Source organism: Podarcis melisellensis, assembly GCF_964234715.1.
Source record: "Podarcis melisellensis genome assembly, chromosome: 10".
Taxonomy (NCBI): Eukaryota; Metazoa; Chordata; class Lepidosauria; order Squamata; family Lacertidae; genus Podarcis; species Podarcis melisellensis.
This window is the reverse complement of record NC_138542.1, coordinates 29,982,702-30,008,410: the sequence shown is the minus strand read 5'-3', so window position 1 is coordinate 30,008,410 and position 25,709 is coordinate 29,982,702. Positions and strand designations below refer to the sequence as shown.

Sequence of the window (25,709 nt, the reverse complement as noted above, 5' to 3'; positions counted from 1 at the left end):
CCATCCAACATGTCTAGTGGTCAGTGATGGTTATAGTTGTAGTCAATTTCTGGGAGCAGCAGGCTGTCCCAAGAGTTTTCTTGCTAGGTATTTGTTGTTGTGTTCATTGTTTTGTAAAGAACTGTTGCCTCTATTTTAGGCCAAAAACCTCCCCAGTCTTTGCCAAAGTTTTTTGTATAATGAAAGAAGGGTACAGGTTATGCCCTGTAGGTGAGTTTATATGATTTGTCACACGTTATAACTGCAGCCATTTACTTGAATGTGTGCAATTACTGTAGGTCTCAGATGACCAGTCTTGGGCAACATTCCCTCAACTTGCTTGGTAATATAGGCTTTGACTCATGACAGGATATGGGCTCTTGATATGTAACCACATATTTCAGGGTCTGGAATGCAGGCTGTCTTGGATGGGGTTGCCCTCACCTTGAAGACACTTGCTTGCAGCTTGAGGCCACTCCTTGATCTAGCATTGCTTCTGTACGATTGGATGGCAGTGGTGACTAGCACACCTTTGTACTGGTGGCTGTGGTGATGAGAACAGCTTTCTACCTGCTTTGGCTCACATGCCGGTTGCCTTTTTGTGGTGGGCATACTCCCCAGCCAACACAAGATTACACTCAAGGGGGTAGTCTTCCCAACATGGGACAGGAACCCTGAATATGCCATGTATGTGAACGATAGCAACCCCCCACTCAACAAATGCTGAACGTGTTTGTTGGGGAGGATATCCAGCGCATACATAATCTAGGTGGGATGTGACTTCTTCATATGTTCCTACTTGCCCCTTCATGCTTTCAAGCAAACATGTGAAGTGAGCTTTTGAGTAGGATTTATTGGTGCAGTTGCTGGTAACAGCTTTCACATACACCTGCCTCCCAGAACAGCCCTGTAACTGGTTTCTTTCTCCGTTTCCAGGCTCGTGTCATGGCAACTATTGGGGTTACGAGAGGACTTGGAGACCATGACTTGAAGGTGCATGACTCAAACATCTACATCAAACCTTTTTTGTCCTCGTCGCCAGAGGTAAAACATTCACACCTTTTTTATGGGAACAGGACAAGGGACCTAAACTATGGCTTTAAAAATCTTTGCAACACGTCTTGACCTGCTTGTGAAATATTTAGGTGTCCACATGAAAAATGGTTGCAATGAACACCTTAAATAGGGAACATAGTCGTGGCTTAAGGAAAAGATGGTCAAAACTCATTCCATGTCTAAGTGTACCATTCTGTGCATGTTTACTCAAAAGTAAGTCCCTTTGTTCAGTGGGGCTCACTCCCAAGTAAGCAAGTTTAGGATTGCAGCCAAATATGGCTAGAGGATGTAAGTTAAATTTATAGCTGTCTAGAGGGATTTAGAAAGCCCATAAAACACATTTGACAAACATTAGTATAAAAGTTATAGAACCATAAAATGGACATTTGGCGCTCTGTACTGGAAATTGACTACAGGGCAGGAAACATAGAGGAGCTGTTTGGTGGGTGTCTTATTTTTAAAAGCGAACCCTAAAGGGGGGAGGGGGTTAATTGGCGAGTACAGCAGATAATAAAGCTGAGTACCAGACTTTAAAAGTTACATATAAATCATTTGGATTGTATTTTTACGTTTGTCAGTGAGTTAGATGAGAAGGAAAAATGCAATTAAGAGAGGATTTATTTTATTTAAGTAGCTCTGTTGATCAGTTGTAAAGTAGCCGAGGATTGCTTATGTTGACTGTTTCTCTTGAATTCCATAGTGAAAAATGGGTCATATCAGGAGTGTTGCATGTTGTGCTTTGAACTTGGTAAAGCTTTCAAAACACATTTTGTGTCATTTAGGACATCTTCACATAAAACCCTTAAGCCCAGAATAACTCCCAAGGTAACTGTTTTCCCTGTTTCAGGCCATCACTTTCATAAAATATATGACCATTTCTTAGGGAAGGAGACCCAGAAGAACGACAAGGATTTCAAGGATGAGAATGAGAACCTTTTGTGGCTAGTTGAGTCTGAAGTGATAGGAACATTTTCTACCTGGGTGTAGATTAAAGGAGAGTGTATCAAGATGGTGCTGCTCTTGTTCCCAGCTGGGTGCTGTACCATAAAGCAAAAAATGAAGAGAGTGCTCAAGACAGGTAGCTATCTCGAATCACCCTTACAAACACTATAGGAAAATAGTGATGGAACACATAGTGCAATGGTTGGGAACAACCTAATTTGGCCCATGAGACCATTTCCTCCCCCCCCCCCGATACCCCACATGCTCAACAACTGACATGTTGGGGGGGGGGGTAGGTATTATTGATTCTTCCTTGGTAGCCAGGGCTCAGCTGATTGACAACAACAACAAGCCCCTTTGAAGTTGTCCATTTGTGGGAGTAGCTTGGACTCAGGTACCAATCTGCAGTGAAAAGAAAGTGTCCATTTTTGCAGGTGTAATGAATCCCTTTGCAGGCATGCTCTCAGATCCAATCAGCTGACAGTGTGACTTCAGAGGGCTTACATTCAGCGTCGGTCAGCTGATGGGCACCGAGAGCAAACTTTGTTTCTCAAATGTGCTACATTTATTCCATCATTAGCTGTCTTAGCTCTCCATCCAGCCCACCCAACCCACACATCATATTTAATTAGGAAGAAATGACTTGGTTGGATATTGGCACTGTGACTGGCACTTCTGAAAAGCAGTGGGATTACAATCACTAAATATGGAAGCTGCCTCTGCCATTTTGGGGTTGGGGAATGTTTATCTGGTTCTTGCCTTTCAACTTGCTGTTTAATTGTTGGCTTTTTTTCCTCTGAAAATTAATAAATACATATTTAAATCAAGCAAACAAGAAAAGGTTGTGTTGACATACAGCCTCTGTGTAATTTTGTGTTCATTGTATAGATTTAACCATATTTTTAAAGGCTACATTGCTATAAACAAGGAGAAGCCACTATATATTCTGTTGTTTGTTCTGATACTTTAATAGGAAGGAGGTCTAGACCTTTGTTGTATGAAAGAGATGCATTGCATTTATCTTCTTGCTTTTAGCTAATGAGAAGTGGGGGAATGAGCATGGATACTTTGTGCTGCCTTATAGGTCTGTGGTGGTGTAACACTTTGTTGGTGTCTAGAGGGTGTGAATTATGTTCCTCTCCAGTGGACTTGACAACTTTTGGGTTTTATTTTTGACACTTTGAATGAGGAATGAGCAATTGGATGTATAGCTCATCAGCTTCTAATTCCTTAATCTTACCTTCCACCGTAGTAAATTATATATCTCATTTTTTAAAATCCAAGTTTCTCCATTAGTTAAAGGGAATATTGAATGTTTGCACTGGGATCTAACTGCATTAAGAAGTCTAAGTACTCCATATATATTTCCTAATCCTGGATTTCAAAGATTAGCACAACACAAAGAGAGGATAAATGATTCTCTTCCAGCAATGCCAAGTGTGTTTCCCAACACAACCGCAGAGCACTGACCCTGCCAGCCGTAAGGATAAATCAGCATTCCCAGCCAGGTGTGCTGTTTCCAAATCCTAGTCCAGATAATAACTTCCTTTTGTCAGTTGTCACAAGGTCACTTCACTTCTCTGAAAATACAGCTACTGCTGGAGTAATTAAAGTGCTCTGTTAGTAATTCAGAAGGACTCCTGAAGGTTTTGTTTTCGGACTTCAAGGAGCCAGGTGGTTTGACAATGGGGAGTATGAAGCAGGCAGCTAGAAGACCTGTATCTCCCACAGAAGACACACTTGGAAATACATAACATGACCTTTGTCCTTATGCTGGTTCAATAAAATCTGTCAGTGCAGCCAAGGAATATATTTTGGATGCCATACTCAACAGGCTGTAAGTGAACATTTATTTTGTAAAGTTTTTTAATCAGCATGTAGGACTATGAGAAATACTCAGGTATGCGAGTTTTCTGTTAGTTCCATTTCTGTCAAAACATTTGAGAATATCCTGCACGTCACATACATGTGGCCACATGCACAGTCCTACACATTTAAGTGGAGATTTCAGGTTGGTTTGTCAGACTAGGGCATGTCACCTTCTCTCAATTGTCATGCAGCTGAACAGTACATGTTTCCCCAGTTTTTTGCCTTTATAGAGGTGGGAGCTTCGTGAAAAGCTGCTGCTGCAGACTAAAATGGACTGGAATTGTCTGTAATGGTATTCCTGCCTGACATGTTTGCAGGCTGAATGCTGCATTAGCAGATCCTGCCTTGAACCTTCTAAAGGTTCCAGATCAGCTAGGTCTGTTTTAAAATAAATAAGATGCCGAGTGATTTCCTGTACTACTTGATGAAGCTCAAAGTATTGACTTAGAGGTGACTGTAAAACGAGAGAAAGCAGCACTCAGGCATAATGCTGATGCAACTCACCGGAGTCCCCCTTCAGAAAGTGGTCTGTTCTAAGTAGGTAAAAATCTCCACTTAAATGTGTAGGACTGTACATGTGGCCACATTTGATTTTAAGTGTTAGGGAAACAAGTAGATTTTTTGGGTAGCAGAAACATACAACATTCATTAGAAAGACACCCACAAAAACAAACCCTTGTTTCTCCTTCACCTTATGGGCTTGTTTTTGTTTTTCAGGTGAGGGTATATGATCTTCTCCAGTATGAGCATGGACCTGATGATGTGTTGATCTTGGCAACAGATGGACTCTGGGATGTACTATTAAATGAAGAAGTGGCAGAAGCGGTCACTAATTTCCTGCCAAACTGTGACCCTGATGACCCCCACAGGTTTGTAATCTCTCCCTTTTATATTTCCTTAGCAAGGTGCTTTGCAGATTCAGACTGCTTGCCAGGAATGTGTTTTGTTGCATTTGCAGTGCTTCCACTGATCAATATTAGAAGCTTCAGCAGGAACAAATGCACGTTCTGAAAAGCTTTATTCCAATTAGGTCCTAAGGAGAATGAGTTGCTTGAAAACTACTTCAGCAGTTTTGTAAAGTTGCCTTGACAGTTGCATTCCAAATTTGCTACATTAGTGAATGAAGCATCCAGTAATGCACTGCTAGAGATATTAATCTCAAAGTTCCTGAAATGCTCTCTCATTTATCTGGTACTAAGAAGGGGCAGCCTCCCTCTTTTATTCCAGTTACGTATAGTGCATTTTCCTGTTACGACTGCTTGCTTTCCTTATGTTTAGCATTGATTTTCCTGAATTAATGCTTATTTGGCAGTTAGACTGGTGAGTGGGAGTGGCTGCTGGGACCATATAACACCAGTTCTAAAGGATCTACATTGGCTCCCAGTATGTTTCTGAGCACAATTCAGAGTGTTGGTACTGACCTTTAATGACCTAAACGGCCATGGCTCTATATACCTGAAGCAGCATCTTCACCTACATCATTCAGGCCTAGCATAGTGATCCAGCTCTGAGGGCCTTCTGGTTATTCCCTCACTGCAATAAGTGAAGTTACAAGGAACCAGGCACGAGGGCCTTCTCAGTGGTGTCTGCCTTGTAGAACGCCCTCCCATCAGGTATCAAACAGATAAACAACTTTATGGCTTTTTAGAAGACATCTGAAGGCAGCCCTGTATAGGGAAGTTTTTAATGTTTGATGTTTTTTTATTTCCTGCTGGAAGCCAGCCAGATTGTCTGGGGCAAACCAGTCAGATGGGAGACGCATAAATAATAGTAATAGTAATATAAAGGTAAAGGTACCCCTGCCTGTACGGGCCAGTCTTGACAGACTCTAGGGTTGTGCACTCATCTCACTCTATAGGCCGGGAGCCAGCGCTGTCCGCAGACACTTCCGGGTCACGTGGCCAGCGTGACATCGCTGCTCTGGCGAGCCAGAGCTGCACACGAAAACGCTGTTTACCTTCCCACTGGTAAGCGGTCCCTATTTATCTACTTGCACCCGGAGGTGCTTTTGAACTGCTAGGTTGGCAGGCGCTGGGACCGAGCGACGGGAGTGCACCCCGCCACGGGGATTCAAACCGCCAACCATGCGATCGGCAAGTCCTAGGCGCTGAGGTTTTACCCACAGCGCCACCTGCGTCCCAATAGTAATATAATTCAGTTCAATTCCACCCCTATCTTTTTCAAAAAGTATTTTAAAGAATATGAATATGCCATTACCTTGAAATACAGTTCTACCTTAAGTCTTAATTGTGGATCTTAGTGTCTGATATATATGTATCTGTTTTAATTGCTTTGTCCAGTATTGATGATACCTAGGGTCTTCTGCTATTGACTGCAAATTTCTATATCCAGCAGACAATAAGAATCTTCCATACATGGTACAAAAGTATAACCAACCCTGCCCATAAATAATGTCAGACATCTTTCTATTAAGACCCATGGCACAAAGAGAAAGAGATTGATATCTGATCATGGGTCTCATTCATCTATTAATCATTTTATTTGTATTCCACCTTTCTATGGCTAAAACCATGCTCAAGGCAGCTTACAACATGAAAAAAATGTGTAATTACAAACAACAAAACTTATAAACAATAAATAAAACTCATCAAAAAGTAAACAAATGGAACATTTTCCACATACATCTAAAAAGATATAAAAATAAAGATACTAAAAATATCAACCACAACTCCTCTCCCAACTTAGAAAAGTTGAAAACCACCTTCCATCACCATCAGGCCACTGGTTCCTTTTGCTCACTGTTGTATACACTGGCAGCAGTTTTCCAGGGAGCCTTTGTATATCCACCCTGGACATGTTTACCTCAAGAACCTAGGACCATCTGCACATGTAAAGGATGCACTCTACTACTGAGCTAATGCCCCTTCCTCAAATGTTCTTACAAAACTTCTAAAGCTTGATAAAATAGTTAATGATCTCTGATATGGATAGGAGTTTGGAAGAAAGAATAGTTAAACCTCTGTACTGCAGCGTTCCCCAACTTAGTGCCCTCCACATGTTCTGGAATATAACTCCTCCTTGAACATTAGCCATGCTGGTTGAGGCTGATGATGTGCTCTCCAGGTGTTCTGGACGACTGGGTTGGAAAAAGACAGCCATACAAGCGGAGGGGCTGGGCAGGCTTTTCAGTTTCGACTGATCTGTAAAATAAAAACACAAATCCTGCACTTCAAATCTTAATACTTTTTGAGAGGATATATGGAATGCTTTCCTTGCCCAGCAAGTAATAAACCTTTACTTATACAACATCTGTAATCTGTGACTGTTTCTTCTTCATGCAGGTACACATTAGCAGCTCAGGATTTGGTAATGCGAGCCAGAGGAGTGCTGAAAGACAGAGGCTGGAGGATATCCAATGACAGACTGGGCTCAGGAGATGACATTTCTGTCTTCGTCATTCCTTTGATACATGGAAACAGAATCTTGTAAAACAAACACGAAAGCTGGTAATAGGAAAGGTTTTTTTTTTTTACAGTAAGAACCTCTGGAAAAGGCAGGCTATCAAGAAAAGAGATCAAGTTTAACTTAAAAATTATGTTCTAAGCTTGGTTAGACTGGGATATTTCTACATGAAACATAGAGGCTGAATTGCAATGATTTAAAGGCATCTCCTAGAAACTGCAGCTTCCCTGTGGGGTTTTGTTTTTTGTGTGCGTGCATATCAGGACCAGGACTTTAATGCTGCTAGTATATTAGCGATTTATTTTTAATGTCCCTCCTGGTGAGGACCCTAGTGTAACCTGATAGAATATTTTTCTTTCCCAGTTTAATGTAGCCAGAATTAACACGTGAGATGCAAATTGGGAAAGCTCTTAAAATTGGTAATGTAGCCTATTTCCCCCATTATTAATTGACTGGCTAACTTTGCTTTTGAGCAAATTTAAGCTATAAGTTACTAAGGTGAACAAAACCTAACACGGCAGTTATTTTTTTTTGTTCAAATCTTGTTAATGTTTCAGTGGATATTTTCAAAAAGATGAGTTTTATTTATGTCAATAAAGCAAGCTTTTCCTCTTGTACACCATCATAAACATTTTGGAACCTTACAGTTACCCTTTATATGTTTAGATGGTGAAGCCAACCTTTTCTCTCAACAAGGTCTAATCTACACCTCCTGTTAGCACACTTGCTTAAGAGAATAGGGAAAGCTGTTTGGCTGGAAAATGTGTTCCTTATTGTCAAGATTTTTGTATTTATAACTATGATGTAGCAGACTGGGAGAATTCTTGATTTAGAAAGATTTCCCCAGAAATCACCATTTCTTTGGCGCCACACGTTTTCATTCATTGAATGCTTCTCTCTCCTCTAATTTATATCCTGTTGAAAGGATCGTTATATACGTACTGTTTAATTTATTGTACTTGGTAATTTGTCTTCTGATTTCCCTCTTATTAACTATGTAAGGCTGGTATGTTTCAGAAGTCTCCTCCAGAACAGTAGCTTTTCATCTTTTTTCCTGCTATGCCCTTTCAGCATCAGTTTTGTTTATTGCTTCTCGGATATTGCAAGGGCCAGTACACATTGCTAGTAGACATTGTTAATCCGAAAGGTGGAGGGAGGAGACATTGCAGAGTGATAAGACTCATCAGTTTGTTTGACATTCTGTACCTAGGCTTTCGAATATTAACATAGCAACAGAATAGAAACTTAAGGATTTACATTTACCTGTACAACCACACATTTTATGTATTCTAGGATGAGAATGAGTCATCCCAATTATCATTCGTATTGTTACAGGTGACTCAAAATTTAGTTCTCAGGTATTATCTCCCTGGCCAAGAACTAAAGAAACATATCCTTGTGGTTTTTTTAAAAAAAAACAGTTTTAGGTAGCTGAGAGCAAATGAGTGGACAGTGATTGTGGGCAGTTGATGAGCCATCTCAGAAATGTTAGGGGTTTTTTTTTTTTTAAGAGAAGCTACCAACATAGCAAGAGAATGGTACCACATGTTCCCATAAGTCTTTTCTGTGTTTATATCCCCCCCCCCACAAAAACACTCTTAATAGAATTAGCCTGGACATAATTATTTGCTTAAACAATATATTGTACATATCTGTTGGAGTAGGCATTTTATTAATGCTACTATATAGTTAACTCTGCATTCCACCCTTGCAGCAGATGTTGTTTCAATATGCTGCTGCAGCAGCAAATAAGTTTCAATCTGCAACTGAATAGTTCAGAAAAGTGTTAATTCTGACACAAAGTAAATCTTGCAATAATGTTTTTCTGATACCATAAAATCTAAAATTTCATGAAAAGTAGATTTTCATAATGCGGTGTGTTTTCACAAATCAGCAATACTTCTCAAATTTATTCTCAATAAAGTACCTCGTTTTTCCAATGTTCAGATTAGCAGGTCACATTTTGCCTAAAAAACTGATAGTGTAGCCCTTCCACACAGCCTCGTTTTTTCAGTTCAGGCAATATCATTTTTCTGGGTCATCAGGTCATCATTTGCTTTCAATCTCATGATGACAGACATTCTTTGGCAGCAAACATTTCATTTGTGGAATATTACTATTAGTGTAACAACACTTTCTAACACAATATATACACCCTGGGTAAGATTTACAGGTATTACTGTCTTCATTCTGTTTGTATACTTTTGCACAGAACTTGAGCACATTTCCCATTTCCAGTGCCATAAGTGAAAAGAACGTATTTAGTGGCAAACAATCCCATTGGACCAACCAAAATAAAAGGACTTTTGCCAGTGCAGGAAAACTTTAAACTGGATTTGCATTTTGACTCACAAGAACACGCTACATATGATAGTAACCTAGGTTGCAGCTCCAGAAAACATCTGTACATCAAACTGGTTCAGAATGAGTTCTGAGTGCATCCAATTCTTCCTAGAATAGTATCTAGACTGCTACATTTTATCATGTCATGAAAAAATATTTTTGAACTATTTAAATGAAACATTAATTTTCAGTGTTGCACTCTACGATACTTCATCCAGATTTGGTGATACAATTTCAAATGCTAACAAACTCTTTCTATTGTTCAGACGTACTTTTAGGACTGAATCAATAACCCAAATTGCACCATCCCTTTCAATTCCCAGAGAGACCAAACTCTGGATTGTTAAATAAAATTTGTGTTTAATTCAAACTAAACAAACTCTTTTGAATTCATTTAGAAATTAAGCCAACTTAATCTGAACTTTTACTTGCCTCCATCTCTATAAGATACTCAGTAATGGTTTTCACCAACTTAGAGCTGTATAGAACATTTAGATTGTTTTATTTAATCTTTCAAAATAGCAATGCGCTATCTAGATGAATATATTTTATGAGAGCCAGTAGACAGGATTCAGACAGAAGTGAGTGGCAACCCCTACCCTCCCTTAAAAGCCTCCTCCCACTACTGGAAACCCTCCAGACTGACATCCTATAAACTTTAAGGCTACTTTTGGAACTGTTGCTTTGCTCCTGTGGGTAAGCAAAAGTGTTTTCTGCTCATGCATTCAGTGAGGGATGGATCTTGCCCCATGCGCTTTATTATTGGGCCGCAGCATAGAACATTTGCCAAGCCTAGCTGAGAGCTATGCAAACTGGACAGCAAAATTCCATTCACACTTCAATAACTGATTTCCAGGTGTGTAGTAATACTGTATTTTGTTTTTAAAAAGAAATTGCAATATGGAATTTAGTATTGTCTAGAAATAATTCACTCTGCTGATGCTGCATCAACAGTTTTATAACCCAAGCCGAGGTTGAAAATCATGCTTAAAAGTAAACCAGTTACATTTATCTTAAAGGTGAAAGGTTACTGGAAATTAAGGCTATAGCTTGGGAAAGTGGTGGGTTGGAAAATCGTCACTGGGTCACCATCTATTTCAACAGTGTTGTTAACAGTGTTGGAAATTATTAGAATAACTTGCCTAAAGAAAATGGGGAAAACTCAGACTTTCATACCATCTATCTCACCTAGGCCAGAACTAGAAGAGCTTTGAGGCAGATAAAAATTGAGATAAGAGAGGAAATTCACTTGTCTTATGGAGCTGCTACAGCCACATGATCAATGTTTGCTATCCAATTGTAAATATTCAATGATAACATTGTCCAAATTTGCAAATCAGCACTACAGAGATTGCCCGAGACACATTTTGTTAGATCACTTAGCTTATCTACTCTTTCCTTCTCCCCTGATTTTAAAACATTCTAGAACCACCTCCTGATTCTGTCTGCCCTTTCCAGTTCATACAGTTCAAGGGAAATTCCCCTTTTCAGTAAATATCTGACAGCTGTAACTCAAAATGTCTAACTTCTTCCTAATCAGAATTTACCAAAATTATTCTATTTTTAGCAAATAATCAAAGAGTTGTTTTTCAGTACTTGCCCAATGTCCATAAAGAGAGTTGCATTGTCAGTTTTAAAACTAGCAGTCCGGGATACTTGTTCTATAAGAACGTTCTTCAAGGTACTTCGCTAAGTGACATGTTGAAATAAAATATTTTGTAGGTTGTTGCTTGAACTTTACAGGTACTTGTCTTTCATACAGCACAATCCTACTAAATTTCTTTTAGTCCTTTGCTCTTTGCTTAATGCACTCTTGCAGTTTTGTTTCTTATGTTGTGAGTTTTGTGAAAATTGCACACTTGTAATTTTTCTTTCCTGTCATATGAAGATGACATAGACAGTGGCCAAATACCTCTTCAATCATTCTGCCAAATTCTACCTACATTATACTTGAAGGAGGCTTCTCCCTGTCAACCTCCACTTTACTTTGATGTTCCATTGTATTTCAGTTTAATTTTGCCATTTTCTTCCTTTATTGGCACAGTGACTGTAAGCAAGGAATGTACTATATTCTGGGCTCAGCATTCCAAACAATGAAGAGAGTCTTCTGGATAAAAATTGTTTGGATCAATGTACTTCAGCGTGGTGACTGTGAAATGTCAAAACTTTTTTGTAACCCGAGAACAAAAATGTTTAGTAAAGGGATATATTTTATGTGTTTTGAAACTTTTAAGTGCAATGAAATAAGGAAGCTGGAAAATGTATGCACAAGAAAGTTTTAAAATGATATTGTAAAAAATAAAGAAATATAAAAACTTATTTTGGGTAGTATTGCAGTGAGCTTCTTTTCTGGGGCATATAGCTGGTGAATTCTGTCAGTGAAAATATGATATAGTCTACAATTCCCCATCCTTCAGCTTTCTTTTGAGCTGTCTCAGCCAAACTATAGTTGCATAGGTACATACTGCACCTTCTTTTTAAATTTTTCCATTTTTTAAGTTCTCTTGCAGTGCATGTTCAAGCACTCAGCTTTCAATTCTGTTTGCTGAAGAACAAAATGGGAATAAGCAGAGAAGAAAATTGACTTAAGTAAAATCACCTAACTGAATTCCAGAGCAAATGCCCAGTTGGTTATTATAGATTTTTGTATGGTTTGGGTCAGTGGAGTGCTGCTTGTAAAATTCCAAAGAAGCACATAATAAGTGAACAGCTGTTGTTTCTACATATGGTCAAAATTACTTTTAAAAAGTTTGTACTCTGTTACTGTCAAGTAATATGTCAACTAGCACTTTATAGTTTTTATAGTATTTTAATTGCTTTTCAGTAATTAGACAGAAGTTAGAAGATAAATGCTTGCTTAATAAAAAAAACTTGGAGAAAGCTGTAATGCATGTTTCTTAAGTTTGGCTGGTGACTGAAACTCCATAATGCACAGCTAGCTACGAATTCTGTTCTGCAAGTGTATTATAAATACTGGCAGATATCAGGGAGAGCTTTAAAGGGATTCTGTGTTTCTAAACAATGGAAACTATACTAAAAATGGTTTAGACACATCAAACAATACCAAGAAGCTTAAAAACTTTAGTTTTGTATAATGCTGAGACAACAAAGGGAAGTGGGAATATTTTAGCTCCATGTGCAAGGCTTAAAGCTGATGAGGAAGGGGTGGCTTAGCTACAAGGGAGAGGGGTGAGAGAAAAAGATAACAGCAAAGGGTTATTCAGTGCTCTCCTTTCCAGTGTCTATAGTAACAGGGGCTTCAGCAGGGCCCTCTTATAACTTTCACTCAGATAAACAGTGATTTGCCTGTGCAGTGAAGTGAGCAGATGGATTGTATAATAAAGGGAAAGCTCTGCTAAGCTTGGTTGATGGTCCAAGCTGGGGGGGGGGGGATGACTAACTATAGCCCATGGAAGAATCAAGGTGATATGTATAATGTATGATGGAGGTTCTCTGTATCAGAGGCTTTGCTGGGGCCAGATAGAAATTTCCAAAGGTTAGATTTACCCTTGTTACCTATTCATAAACATTCTGTTTCAGAAGAATCCACCATTGATTACAGAATCACATTGCAGGTTGTCTGAGTTTATTTTAAAAGCAGTTTCTTGAGCAAGGCAACCATAGTTCTTTCTCTTTCTTTTAAAAATATTATTATAACCCACAGAGCCCTGTTTCCTATGAAGGCATTGGTTGAATATATAGGATAAATATTTCTCTTTCATATTGTTGTTTGTACTTGCAAATATCCATGTAAGTTGGCAAATATTTCATAATAGGTACTACTATTTGTTTTGAGAATTAGTTCCTAATATGTGGCACAGTTCTTTGAATTCAACATATACATATATTTTGAGAGGGCATTGTTGATGCTGGCATATGTTTAGTATAGATTTATGAGGTGTCCAGACTGAGAATGGACTAGAATGTTTCCCCATTGTTTTAATTTTACAGGATCACAATTATTTAACATTGCTCTGGAAAACAAGCTGAAAATTAACATTTGCTGAAGAAGTAAATTCCTAAAGTGTATGTGACAATAAAAAATATGGTATGTAAAATGCATTACTCCCCAGCCTTTTCTAGCAATTGTGCTATCAGCATAAGCATTTCAGCTTGCCAGACAAAATGACACCCCGCCCTGCAGTCTTCCCCTGGGGTATTGTTCTCTTGACCCCTGCCCCCACCCAACTTAGAGGAGGGAAAGCCCAGTTGTTCTATCATAAAGGTAAAGGACCCCTGGACGGTTAAGTCCAGTCAAAGGCGACTATGGGATTGCAGTGCTCATCTTGCTTTCAGGCCAAGAGAGCCGGTATTTGTCCACAGACAGCTTTCCAGGTCATGTGGCCAGCATGACTAAACCGCTTCTGGCACAATGGAACACCATGACGGAAACCAGAGCACATGGAAATGCTGTTTACCTTCTTGCCGCAGTGGTACCTATTTATCTACCTGCACTGGTACACTTTCGAACTGCTAAGTTGGCAGGAGCTGGGTCAGAGCAATGGGAGCTCACGCTGTTGTGGGAATTCGAGCTGCCAACCTTCTGAGCAGCTATCTTAAGTTGCATGGGCTTCTGCTAGCAGGACTTGTTACTTGATTCCAGACCTAAGGCCTTAATGAGATAGACCTATGGGTTGTAGTTAACAGTGCACAGCAAAATTCCATTTGTGCACCAGGGTTTCCCCTTCCTCTCTTCCCATGTGCCCCAAAATCTGCTCCAGAGGACCCTTCAACCCTCTGGTGCAGATGTTGAGGATGCATGGGGAACCACATGGAGAAGGGGAAAGTCAATTCATGCAAGTGGAAAGTCTCTTGCTTGAGCAGAAGAGCAGAGTTGTATACAACCCATTGCTTCTCAACTGTTTCAAATGGGAGCCATTTGTAAACTTAGCCTTCCAGGGACCACCTATAAACTAACTTCACTTTTCAAGTTCTACTTTCACCCTCCATAACAAAGTGTAAGAATATTATACCAGTAGTCAGCACCAAGCAAGTATACACTTCATTTTAACCTCAATATAGGAACATATAGGCAGAATACATTTGAATAGAATTGAAGTATGACAAAGGGAGAAACAAGTGAGCCTATCTCATAAAAAGGCATCATGACCTTAATGGTTGGTTGTTGGCCTGGAGAAAGGCAGCTTGGGAGGGGGGGGCAGTCACTGCTACCCTTCCAGGAAAAAATGGCATTGCAGTTTATGGAACAGAGGTCTATTGTTCTCATTTTCTCTGCTCACTTCCTCAAAACATCCAAGTAAAAGTGAAATTGTCCAACCTTTTTCAGTTATCAGGTGGGGCCATGGCAGCACATAACATGCTATCCCATCATATGTTGTGCTGGTTTAGATGCTATGAGGAAGAGACACATGGAATGACAGCAGCTATTTGGCTCTAGCTACATCCTAATATGGTTACTCTTCCAGACCTTTTCAATATATTTCTAATTTTACTGTGCAACCAGAAAATGAAGAGCCACAACTTTCCTTTCTAAAGCATAATACTGCTTTTTATACTTGGTCCATGAATTTCTTAGTAACTATCACCATTTAAAAGACATTTTAAGGATGTTCCTTGTGCATTACCTTTTGTTGCTCACATGAAGTTTGAAATAGAAACCTGTGTGTGCATTTTCCTATTGCAAGATAGGCAGCAATTTTAAAGCGAGAAAAATGGCATGAGTGGCACCACCATTCTATTTCAAAATAATTTCTAATAATAATTAAGGGTAATTACATATTAACAAAGCAATGACTTGTTTCAAAATCAGTGGCACAGTTGATTTTTTTTTTGAGAGCTCAATTGCCCAGGCCTGCCTTATCCCTTTGTCCCCCACTATCTTGTTCAATAATCATTCTTCTTCATGCAAATGTAGATGGAGTGAACAGGGAAAGGTTAAAATGGAAGCAGGCTATCTTTCATCAACATTGTAATTTTACTGCTTGGCTTGGTGCCAAATACTCGCTGCAGTCACTAGCTGCCATTCCAACGTGAGTGAAAGGATCTTTAATAAGAGTGTAAATAAAAGCCAGGCTGAGAAATGAGTTTTCCATCCCAGCAATCACTGGCCTAACCTCTGCCGTAAATAGTCTTTCAGAGCAGCACAGATGGAATACCTGCACCTGGGGATCAAGGCAATCTCTGAGCAGTGCAATTTAAGCAGCTGGGTACAATCGAAACATGAATTAGCTGGGATAGGCTGAAGAATTCTATTTTATATATATTATGTAGAAACAAATAGTTCACTATAAATTTCCCTTTCACAATGGAGTTGCTTTTTTTAAGCCATTTCTCTCTTGGAAGGGGCAGCTGACTACAGCTGTTGAATTAATTAAGCCATGAGAATTTCTCATAAGATGGCATAACAATAGGTATTTAATTTATGATTATTGATTCAATAGTGTGAAAGTGATTTATCTGATGACAGCAGAGGTAGCAACGGCACCACAAGAACGATAGGTCATTCTAGGTTTATGTGTCTGAGTGGCTTTATTGATTCTGAACTACTGAGTCAGATGTACTTGGCAACTGAACCCTCAATACTTTTTAAAAGCCCTTTATACCACCATTGGTAACAATTTATTGTACTGATCAAGTGTTGCTCTGTAGTGGAGTGACAGCAAACGTATGTCAGAACTAGTAACGTTTTGCTGTTGTTGCTCAGTAGATCAGTCTTTTAAAAAACAAAATCATGTGCTATTAAAGCCCCATGACATTTTACTGCTTGTTAAAAGGAGACAGCATTACACAATCTGTGCTAGGATCTATATTATATTGGAATATAGCTAAAGATATAGCTGAAACATTTTGGCACATGACAAAATCTCAAGCTGCATGACTTGGTACCAATGTGAACAGTGGGCATTATGCTAGGTGATTTAATGAGTATTAAATTGGCATGCCTACATATAAGAGTGATAGCAATAAATAGGCATACAAAGATGACCATATGGACCAGCACAACAACCACATTCATTGTACCAGTTTAAAAATGGCAAGTTACATTACATTTACATTTTTCATGTAAATGATATCTCTTTCAATTAAGTTACTATTTAGTAGTGGTGCATCAATGCACAATCACATTCTCTTCCTTAATCTTCTTAGATTTTAGTCTAGTCTAAAGAATGGTTTACTTTTATTTGTATACAGGCTTTTTATTTTTATGCACATGCATAACATTTAAGACTATTGATACAGGAACAAATGAATGACACTGCTTCCTTTCCTATGGCCTCTATGCATACACAGGAAGAATGAGTGTAACAGCATATGAAATTGTCACATTCCATTCTTTTATCTTCTATACAACTACATCACGGCACAACTCATGGAATAACCTTCCATAAACACCAATGTGTTACAGACTATAGTTCATAAACTAATATTTGCCTCCTATCGAATTGCAGCCAAAAGGCATTGCAATCTGCAATCTACTTGGATGAAGATGTGTTCTACAAAAGGCAAACAATGACTGCACCAATCTCTCTTAGAAGAGGAATTGGATAATAAATATATCTTCCCTTCCCTTAATATATGAACATTAAAAACAATTCAGCTCTAGCCATGGGTAACAAGTTTGATATAATTATTAGTTGTGCCAAACATTTATAAGCAATCTTTGTACATTAAAAGGTGTCTCCAGAAAAATTATATAGATCTTTGGTGAACCCAGTACTGCACATCTGCACTCACATAAGCAACTTGAGCAGAAGGGTGTTTCTGCCAAGGAGCCAAATCTAGTTAGGATACCAAGAATGAGCACTTGTAAGAGTTTCTTAAGTGGCACAAGTGTTATGCCTCTATGGCAGAGGTTTTCAATCTTTTTGAGTTCATGGCTTTCTTGACCAACTACATTATTTCTACAGCACCCTTGTGCGAATCAGGAGTCCAGTTATGTCACCCCTTGCCTGCAGAGCTGGTAGCCTCTCACCATTTTTCAAACACCCTCCCCTCAGCCTCATCTCCTCTCCCCTCTCCTTAGGAGTCGTCTGGGCAGCCACAGGCCCTGTTCTCTGAACTGCCCCACCCCCACCCCAGAGAGGTGCCTCCTCACACTGCCCACAGGGGCCTGGGAAGCACCCCCTGGCCAGCCCCAGAGGCACCATTCGCCTGGAGAGCTTGTAGCCAGGGCTGCTGCAACAAACAGCCGTGCAAGCCTTTAGGAGGCAGAGACGTACGGGGGGGGGAGGGAGGAAAGAGGGAGAGGCCAGTGTGTGCGTGTGGCATGGTGAGGGTGCTGTTTACATGCATGTCCCTAACCCCATCCACTTTTGAGCATTCACATATTCAGGCATTAAGATTTTACAACTCCCAACAGTAAATTAAGGAAACCCTACAAATTAACCCACATTGTCTCAGGAGCTATTAATAGAGAAATGGGAAACTTGTAGTACGCCTGTTGTTGGGCTCAAATTTACACCAGGCCCAGCCAGCATGAACAAGTCAGGGATGATGGGAATTATAGTCTATCATCTGGAGGGCCTTAGATAATTCATATTTGCATCAATGTGTCATAGTATCTAGGGAACTCCTCCTGGTCACCCTAGCTTGAGATTAGATGGGCGACCAGGGGGAGGACCTTTCCTGTTCTGGCACTCCCTCTCCAGGTATTTGGCAATTCCACACCATATAGTCAACACATATGCAATACACGACTTTCCCCCAAAAATCCTGGAAGCTAGTTTAAGGGTGCTGAGATTTTTTAGCTCTGTGATGAAAGGCAGGCAGGATATGATATATTTTAATAAATGGGTAGACTCACTATACTAGTTAAATCTACAACTCAGTATTTTCCCCAAGTACTAAAAACTTTGCTCTCAAGCCATGCAGATTTCATAAATTGTAAGTTACTAAAACCACCTGGAATAATGTAGGGAAATGTAACATTTAACAGCACCTTCAGCACCAGTTATGTTCTTAACTACACCTACATGTAATAGCTGCTCACTTTAAACCAGTCCTGTGCAAGAGTTCTACTAGCCCATCCCACTTTCCTAAAATGCCCTCTAAAATAATAAGCCTGAAGGGAAGGCAATTTTAGTAGAACAGCTTGAATATAGGTTTACAGTGGTGCCCCGCAAGACGAATGCCTCGCAAGACGAAAAACCCGCAAGACGAAAGGGTTTTTCGGTTTTTGCGACGCTTCGCTAGACGATTTTCCCTATGGGCTTGCATCGCAAGACGAAAGCCCATAGGGAAATCTCGGGGACCTTTTTTAAAATGCTGGCGGTGGGGAGCAAAGCCTTTTCCCCCCCTCCGGACTTCAGAAGAGGTCCAGGAAGGCCGGCGGGGGCGAAAGGCTTTGCTCCCCACCGCCAGCATTTTAGAAGCGGTCCGGGATAGCAGGGAAGCGCTTCCCGCTATCCCGGACGGCTTTTGAAGGCAGGCAGGGGGGGGGCAAAGACTTTTGCCCCCCGCCCGCCTTGGGAAGAGGTCCTGGACCTCTTCCCAAGGCGGGCGGGGGGCAAAAGTCTTTGCCCCCCCTGCCTGCCTAACCGGGGGCTTTTAAATCGCCCCGGGACTGTCCGGGGCGATTTAAAAGCCCCCGGACGGCTTTTGAAGCCTCCCCCCGCCGCCCGGCTTCGGGGCATCGTCGCGATGCCGGGCGGCGGGGCAGGAACGCCTCCCCCCGCCGCCCGGCTTCGGGGCATCGTCCCGATGCCAGGCGGCGGGGCAGGAACGCCTCCCCCAGCCGCCTGGCTTCGGGGCATCGTTCCGATGCCGGGCGGCGGGGCAGGAAAGCCTCCACCCGCCGCCTGGCATCGGAACGATGTCCCGAAGCTGGGCGGCGGGGCGGGAAGGCCTCCCCCCGCCGCCCGGCATCGGAACGATGTCCTGAAGCCCGGCGGCGGGGCGGGAAAGCCTCCCCCCGCCGCCCGGCATCGGAACGATGTCCCAAAGCCGAGTGGCGGGGCGAGAAAGCCTCCCCCCGCCGCCCGGCATCGGAACGATGTCCCAAAGCTGGGCGGCGGGGCGGGAAAGCCTCCCCCCGCCGCCCGGCTTCGGGGCATCGTCCCGATGCCAGGCGGCGGGGCAGGAACGCCTCCCCCAGCAGCCCGGCTTCGGGGCATCGTTCCGATGCCGGGCGGCGGGGCAGGAACGCCTCCCCCCGCCGCCCGGCATCGGAACGATGTCCCGAAGCCGGGCGGCCGGGTGGGAAAGCCTCCCCCCGCCGCCCGGCTTCAGAACGATGTCCCGAAGCCCGGCGGCGGGGCAGGAACGCCTCCCCCCGCCGCCCGGCATCGGAACGATGTCCCGAAGCCGGGCGGCTGGGTGGGAAAGCCTCCCCCGCCGCCCGGCTTCAGAACGATGTCCCGAAGCCCGGCGGCGGGGCGGGAAAGCCTCCCCCCGCCGCCCGGCATCGGAACGATGTCCCGAAGCTGAGCGGCGGGGCGAGAAAGCCTTTGTCCCCCCTGCCTGCCTTCCCAGGGGCTTTTAAATCGCCCCGGACAGCGGAGAAGTCCTCCGCTGTCCCGGGCTATTTTAAAATGCCGCCCGCCAGAAGAGGTCGGGGGAAGGCGGTTTCCATAGGAACGCATTAATTGATTTTCAATGCATTCCTATGGAAAACCGTGCATCGCAAGACGAAAAACTCGCAAGACGAAGAGACTTGCGGAACAAATTAATTTCGTCTTGCGAGGCACCACTGTAGTTAGTAGAAAACTATTTTGTTCATGGAAGTGGTTCCCAGCTTAGTAGTGAGAAAAGTGAACCCACGTCCTGTAGGGCTGTTTTTAAGGTCAGTCTGTGTCTTCCTTTTTCAAAATATTTCTCATACCCTGAACAGAGTGGCACGGAAAGAAGTAGCTTCTGCAAGAGTTCACAGAACAGGACTAATACATTATCTCATCCTTCTCAGTTCTTTGGATTTAAGCCCTTATTTCTGCTTCAAGAAGATCAATGTAATACTGAATTCAGCCCCAGGCATTAATGCCTTATCTACTGATACCAATGAAATACAACTGCAAATACCCGAAAAGGTTATTTATAGGCAAAACTCACGAGAAAGAAAAGCTCCCATTCAATTCATTTAATGAATTTTAAATTGTGTCTAGTTCCATGCAGTTATGTTGCTTTTGTGCATATACCTTTAAAAAGCAGCGGCAGCTGTATAACTGCTAGGATTAAATTATAGAACTGTGCTGTCTTGCTAGTGGTAGGGGTCATATTGGAATGATGGGCACTAGTCTGAAAAACAGAAGAGCAACTGATGACTTAGCTATGGGAAAGATATCTACTTAAGAGCAAAACATAAATTGCTCCAATTGTTCAATGCTTTGTAAATTGCAGAACTAATTATATTCTTCCCAGCCCTGGAACTAGGGAGGGGAAGAGAATTGTACTCAATATATATCTACCTACATATGCACACATACAGAGACTTGCAAGCCACAAACTGCTTTTACAGTGAATTCTATCCTATTTTTTGTGTACTACACTAATGGAATAAATCTTGTTGAGAAGCGCTGAGCATTTTGCCAAATTCACTAGCAGCTGAAATGAAAACATCACTCCTAAAGCTATGTAAAGTTCATGAAGGGTTGCACTCAGAGCAATTAATGGACACAACCAACTTAGGTCAGAAATTCCAGTGGGTCTGCTCTGAGTAGAACTTAGTTGGATACAACCAAAGTTCTCTCTTACTTGGTGTAGGAGTCTGCAGTAAAGACCCACATCCAATTATGTGCTTCAAACTGCATTACAAAGACAGTTTGAACTTGGATGAGTAAATGTTCATCATAGTTCCCTGTGTGTGCAAAAATCTGATTGGTTTCTTAACTGATGATGCTGAAACTCTTAAAATTTAAAAAGCAACTTCATCCTGACCTCACGTTATGATTTACAAGGAATTTTTTGCACATTTTCAAAAATCCTATATTCACTCCCCATTCTTATGGGATACTGATTCCAACAATACTACTGAGAGGATGAATATAGTCAGAATTTTTTTTCTGAGGTTTCATAAAATTATTCAATGTAGAAATGTTTGTGTTCGATGAATCTTTTAAAAAATTAATCATAAAGTTTCCTTGTGTATCCTGAAAGTAATTTTTTAAGTGTTCTAGATCCAAGTTTAAGCTACATCTTTTAGATAAAGTGAAAAATAACACGTTTGCCACAAAGACTACATTTTCCCATTACTGCTCTAACTTGTGTCCTCAATTTATTTTTTCATCATATCTTCTTTAAACAGGCCACCCTACCTTACAGCTTTCTAAGTTTCAGGTGTTTTTTTAAACAAAGAAACTCACTGGAGCTCAGCATACAGCACCAAAGATATTAAATAAAGATAAATGTGTTTTATTATATAAGCTTTTCAAATTAACACATTCCCATCTTTTCATGATTTAGCCATACTAAGAAATCCAACACCTAACTAATAAAGCATACAACAGAGAGAGGATGTTGCTCATAATACTAAGTACTGGACAATGAACCTTTACAAGTAAAGAACCTATTGTTTTCCAATCTGTAGCTCAGTATATTCATTTCAGCAAGGGCAAACACTAGTTTAATTAAGGAGCTTTTATATAGTGATCATACTAGTTTGTGTTTCATACTAGTATTAAAAAGCCTTTAAGATATTTTACCCACAGTTCTTTCGCCAATTATTTTTAATTTTGTCATCTAATAATAGTGGAATTTGGGTAAATTGAGTTATATCCAACATGAATCATACTCAAAAGTAGGTCCTCCTAAATCAATGGGCTGAAGTCCATTGATTTTAATGAATCTACTCTGAGCAGGACTAATGCTGGATGTCACTATTTCACTTTACTTTTTATCCTAAGGTTTTAAAACATGGAGATCTTGGAATTCATGAAATATTAGATGCTTCTAAACTTAATTAAATATTAGTTAAATGGTACACTGGAGGGAAAACAAACTAGTTAGACAGCTATACACTTACCTGGTAATGTCCCACTATAAATGGGACTCTTGAGTAGACATGTGTAGATTTGCACTGTTAATTCTAAAGCTGAAGACTATAGCATCTGTCATTAGGAAGGCATGTGATGTTATGTATTATTCTTACAAAATATTAGGTATTGATATCATTGTCTTATTTAATGTAACTACTGTTTTTTAGTATTTTTATATGCAGTGCAGAATAAATGCACAGTCGTTAAAATTTATGAAAACCTCATAAATGGTGTTTTATTGATGTCATTTCCATAACCAGAATTCAAACAGTAATTGCCACTCATTATATCCCAAACTCATCAGCCCAGCAACACAATCTAAACATATGTCCTTGCTGGTGTAATACAAGTATCAAAATTTCACTATAAATATGTAAGTGCCCATCTAAAGATTTAAAGAGATTTGTCGTATGAGATGCTGTCTATTCAGCACATGCAAGATGTACAATAAATTTTAGCTTTCCGCGGATATGTAATAAATAACAAGAAACAGGCATTTTCTTTAACCAAACTAATAATCTGAATAGAACAGTATCTGTCAGGACGTCACTAAGGAATACAACATGCAAAACTGACGTAAATACTGTGCATTTCAAAATTCAGACATTTCCTGAGGAAATAAAAAACTGGAAAATGCAACATTTCAGTTGTGCGAAGCCAAGCTCTGCAAAGCCATATACTGAGAGGCATAAAACACAGAGAAACGGCAAAGGCAAGCTTGGTTCTGTTGCCACCCCTCCTTCCGTATGCAAGTAATCCCTGGGAAAACAAAGGGGATTCCCATTGTCATTGTCTTCATCTGCAGCTGATCATCACCAGCACTAGCAAGGCAGTAGCTTGCGCAGTTATCTCCACAGCGGGCAATGTCACAACCCGACCAACAGCACAAACTACTACCTCAGCCAGGGGCATGGTGCTCCCGACCCCATCCTGGAAGGAGAGAAGGAAGGCGGGCATGTTCCACCCACAATAAAATGAAGAGCCCAGAGAGAGAGGAAGGAAGGAGCCATGGCAAAAGGGTCCGGGCTCTTTCTGACGGTCCTCTTGTCTCCTTTATCTGCAGCAGACATCAGCCAGACTCCCTTCTTCGCGAAGGGCAGGAGGAAACCCCGCCCAGAGCGCGCATTACAACGCCGCCGCCACCCCCCACCTACCCCGCCGCCACCCCCCGCTCTGCCCTTTTCCTTGCATGACCTGAAACTGACGCGAGGGAGTCTCGTTTATTAGGTACATTACAGGCCACAGCTGGTGCAGTCCCCAGGAGCTTAATTGTCAATCGGCGCGAGAAGGAAAAGCGAAGGCGCGGGAGGGGAGGAGGAACAACGGGGGAACAAAACTGAGGAGAAAATTCGCGCTCCCATATTCCCTGACACTCACTCGCCTTCGCCTCAGCTTCGTTCCACGGCGGAGAGAGAAGCAGGGAGCGGTGCCCTCCCCCTCCCCTCTCAAAATTCGAACATGACCGTTGCAAGCTCTCTCTCTCTCTCCCCCCCCTCCCCAACCAACCGCCCGAACGCGCGCGCGCCGGCCCCCCGAGGGAATAAAAGGCGATGAGGCGCTTGACGAGGCGCCATTCCTGGCGGCTGAAGGCACACGATGGCGTTTGCCGCCTCACGCGCCGCCGCCGCCGCCGCCAAGCGGATAGACGAAAGCGGGAGAGGAGAAAGGAAGAACACGGTTTTTTTCGGTCCCTTCCTTTAAGGGCAGCAGTTAAATTCTGCTCCTCTGACGGCGGCGAAAGCATCTTCCTCTCCACGCCGCCTTCCCCCACCCCCCGAGCGCTGTATCGCAGTGAAAGACGCCGCCGCCGCCGCGCTCCCGCCCTTTCCGAGGCTCCGCCGATTTCCCTTTCTCCGGAAGGATGAGAAAAGCCGCCCCCCACTTCCCTCCGCCTATTGCTCGCCTCCCTCTTGGCGCGCCCGGCCACCCAAACCATAGAGATGGGGAAAAGCGGGGGTGGGGGGAGCCCGAGTACTCACGCTCTGTCCACGTGACTCGTAGGCCTGGCCCGTCACAGAGCCTTCCAGCGCCATCTTGAACAAGAGCAGACCGGCAACGGAGCGGGGTTGCGGGCTGGGAGGTTGGTGCTCTCGACCTTCTCTGCTGCGGCCCCCGAGGAAAAGACGGCGCCAGTTAATTAATCCCCTCGGGCAAACAGGAACTCGCTTTAAAGCCCTTGCCTCAAGGAATGCTGGGAAATGGGATGTATTTCCCCCCTCCCGTTTCTTCGCGTGAGGAGAAAGAGCAAATCTCGGCGCGAAAATATAGAGGGGTGTGGGCACCTGACGACCAGTCTCGCGCTCCGAGCGAAGACTGCTGGGAAATGTAGTCCAGGACAAGCTAGGCCTAGACGGGGAATTAAGTAAAATTTGCGTTCGCCGGGCGTTAAGTTGCCTATCGCGCTGCAAAGGGGCACAACAGATAAAAGGCGAAAAATACTGTGTGATACGGTTGAAATCCTAAAAATAAGCCACGTTGAACATAACGGGACTTTGAATAATCATGCAGCACCATACTGTAACTTAACCCACTGAAATCTATACAATCTAAGACTGTTAATCACCTGCAGTGTCATGGACAAAGGACAAAGATAAAGGGAAACTAGTGAAATCCTATACATGTCTACTCAGGGGTAAGCCTCATTGAATTGAGTAGGATTTATAACGCAAAATAAGTATTGGCTTGCAGCCTAAATCACAAAAAAGTTGTAGGTGATCTTACCACCTCATTACTACCACCATTAATACAGGTAGAGGCCAAATAATCAAAACTTAAGCAGTGCACATGATATGCAAAAAAAAAAAAAAGCAAAAGAAAAGTAAAACTAAAAAACTAAATTATTTATCTGGCTAGACTTGCTGAAATAAAGTTTTTAGCAGGCACCTACAACAATATAGTGGGAACAACCATGCTTGGTGCTGTAACCGAAAGCCTCCCCAGAAGAGCTTAACACTAGCCCATGTGGCACAATGTGTTTCCACCAAAAGCTGAAGTAAAGCTTTAAAGCTAAAAACTTGAACACATTAGCAGCTAGTACCAAGATCCAAAAGTTGTTTTACTATATTTTGTGCTGTCCATGCATGCTTCAGTAGCTGTCTTTAAAGTTACAGGCAGAAAAGTGAACTTATACTCAAAGCGCATAAATGACAAAAACAAGATCTATACAAGGAG

General features: G+C 41.9%; 1 protein-coding gene and 2 long non-coding RNA genes across 4 annotated transcripts in view; 1 reads left to right on the top strand and 2 right to left on the bottom strand.

Moving 5' to 3' along the window:
- PPM1H (protein phosphatase, Mg2+/Mn2+ dependent 1H) overlaps positions 1-9,435 on the top strand; it is an 82,169-nt gene extending 72,734 nt beyond the window's left edge. For both annotated transcript variants that reach the window (XM_081928083.1, XM_081928082.1), the window contains exons 8-10: positions 916-1,023; positions 4,564-4,715; positions 7,149-9,435. In XM_081928083.1, coding sequence (XP_081784209.1) covers positions 916-1,023; positions 4,564-4,715; positions 7,149-7,296 — 408 coding nt within the window. In that variant the 3' untranslated portion in view covers positions 7,297-9,435. The remainder of the gene's footprint in view (positions 1-915; positions 1,024-4,563; positions 4,716-7,148) is intronic.
- On the bottom strand, positions 6,548-25,116 carry LOC309379201. Its single transcript, XR_014172389.1, has 2 exons — positions 24,518-25,116; positions 6,548-7,007 (listed from the first exon to the last, which is right to left on the bottom strand). It is a non-coding gene; the product is annotated as an uncharacterized lncRNA (long non-coding RNA).
- LOC309379217 lies at positions 10,964-23,987 on the bottom strand. The gene is made up of 2 exons (XR_014172418.1): positions 23,916-23,987; positions 10,964-12,157 (listed from the first exon to the last, which is right to left on the bottom strand). It is a non-coding gene; the product is annotated as an uncharacterized lncRNA (long non-coding RNA).
- Positions 25,117-25,709: the final 593 nt, after the last annotated feature.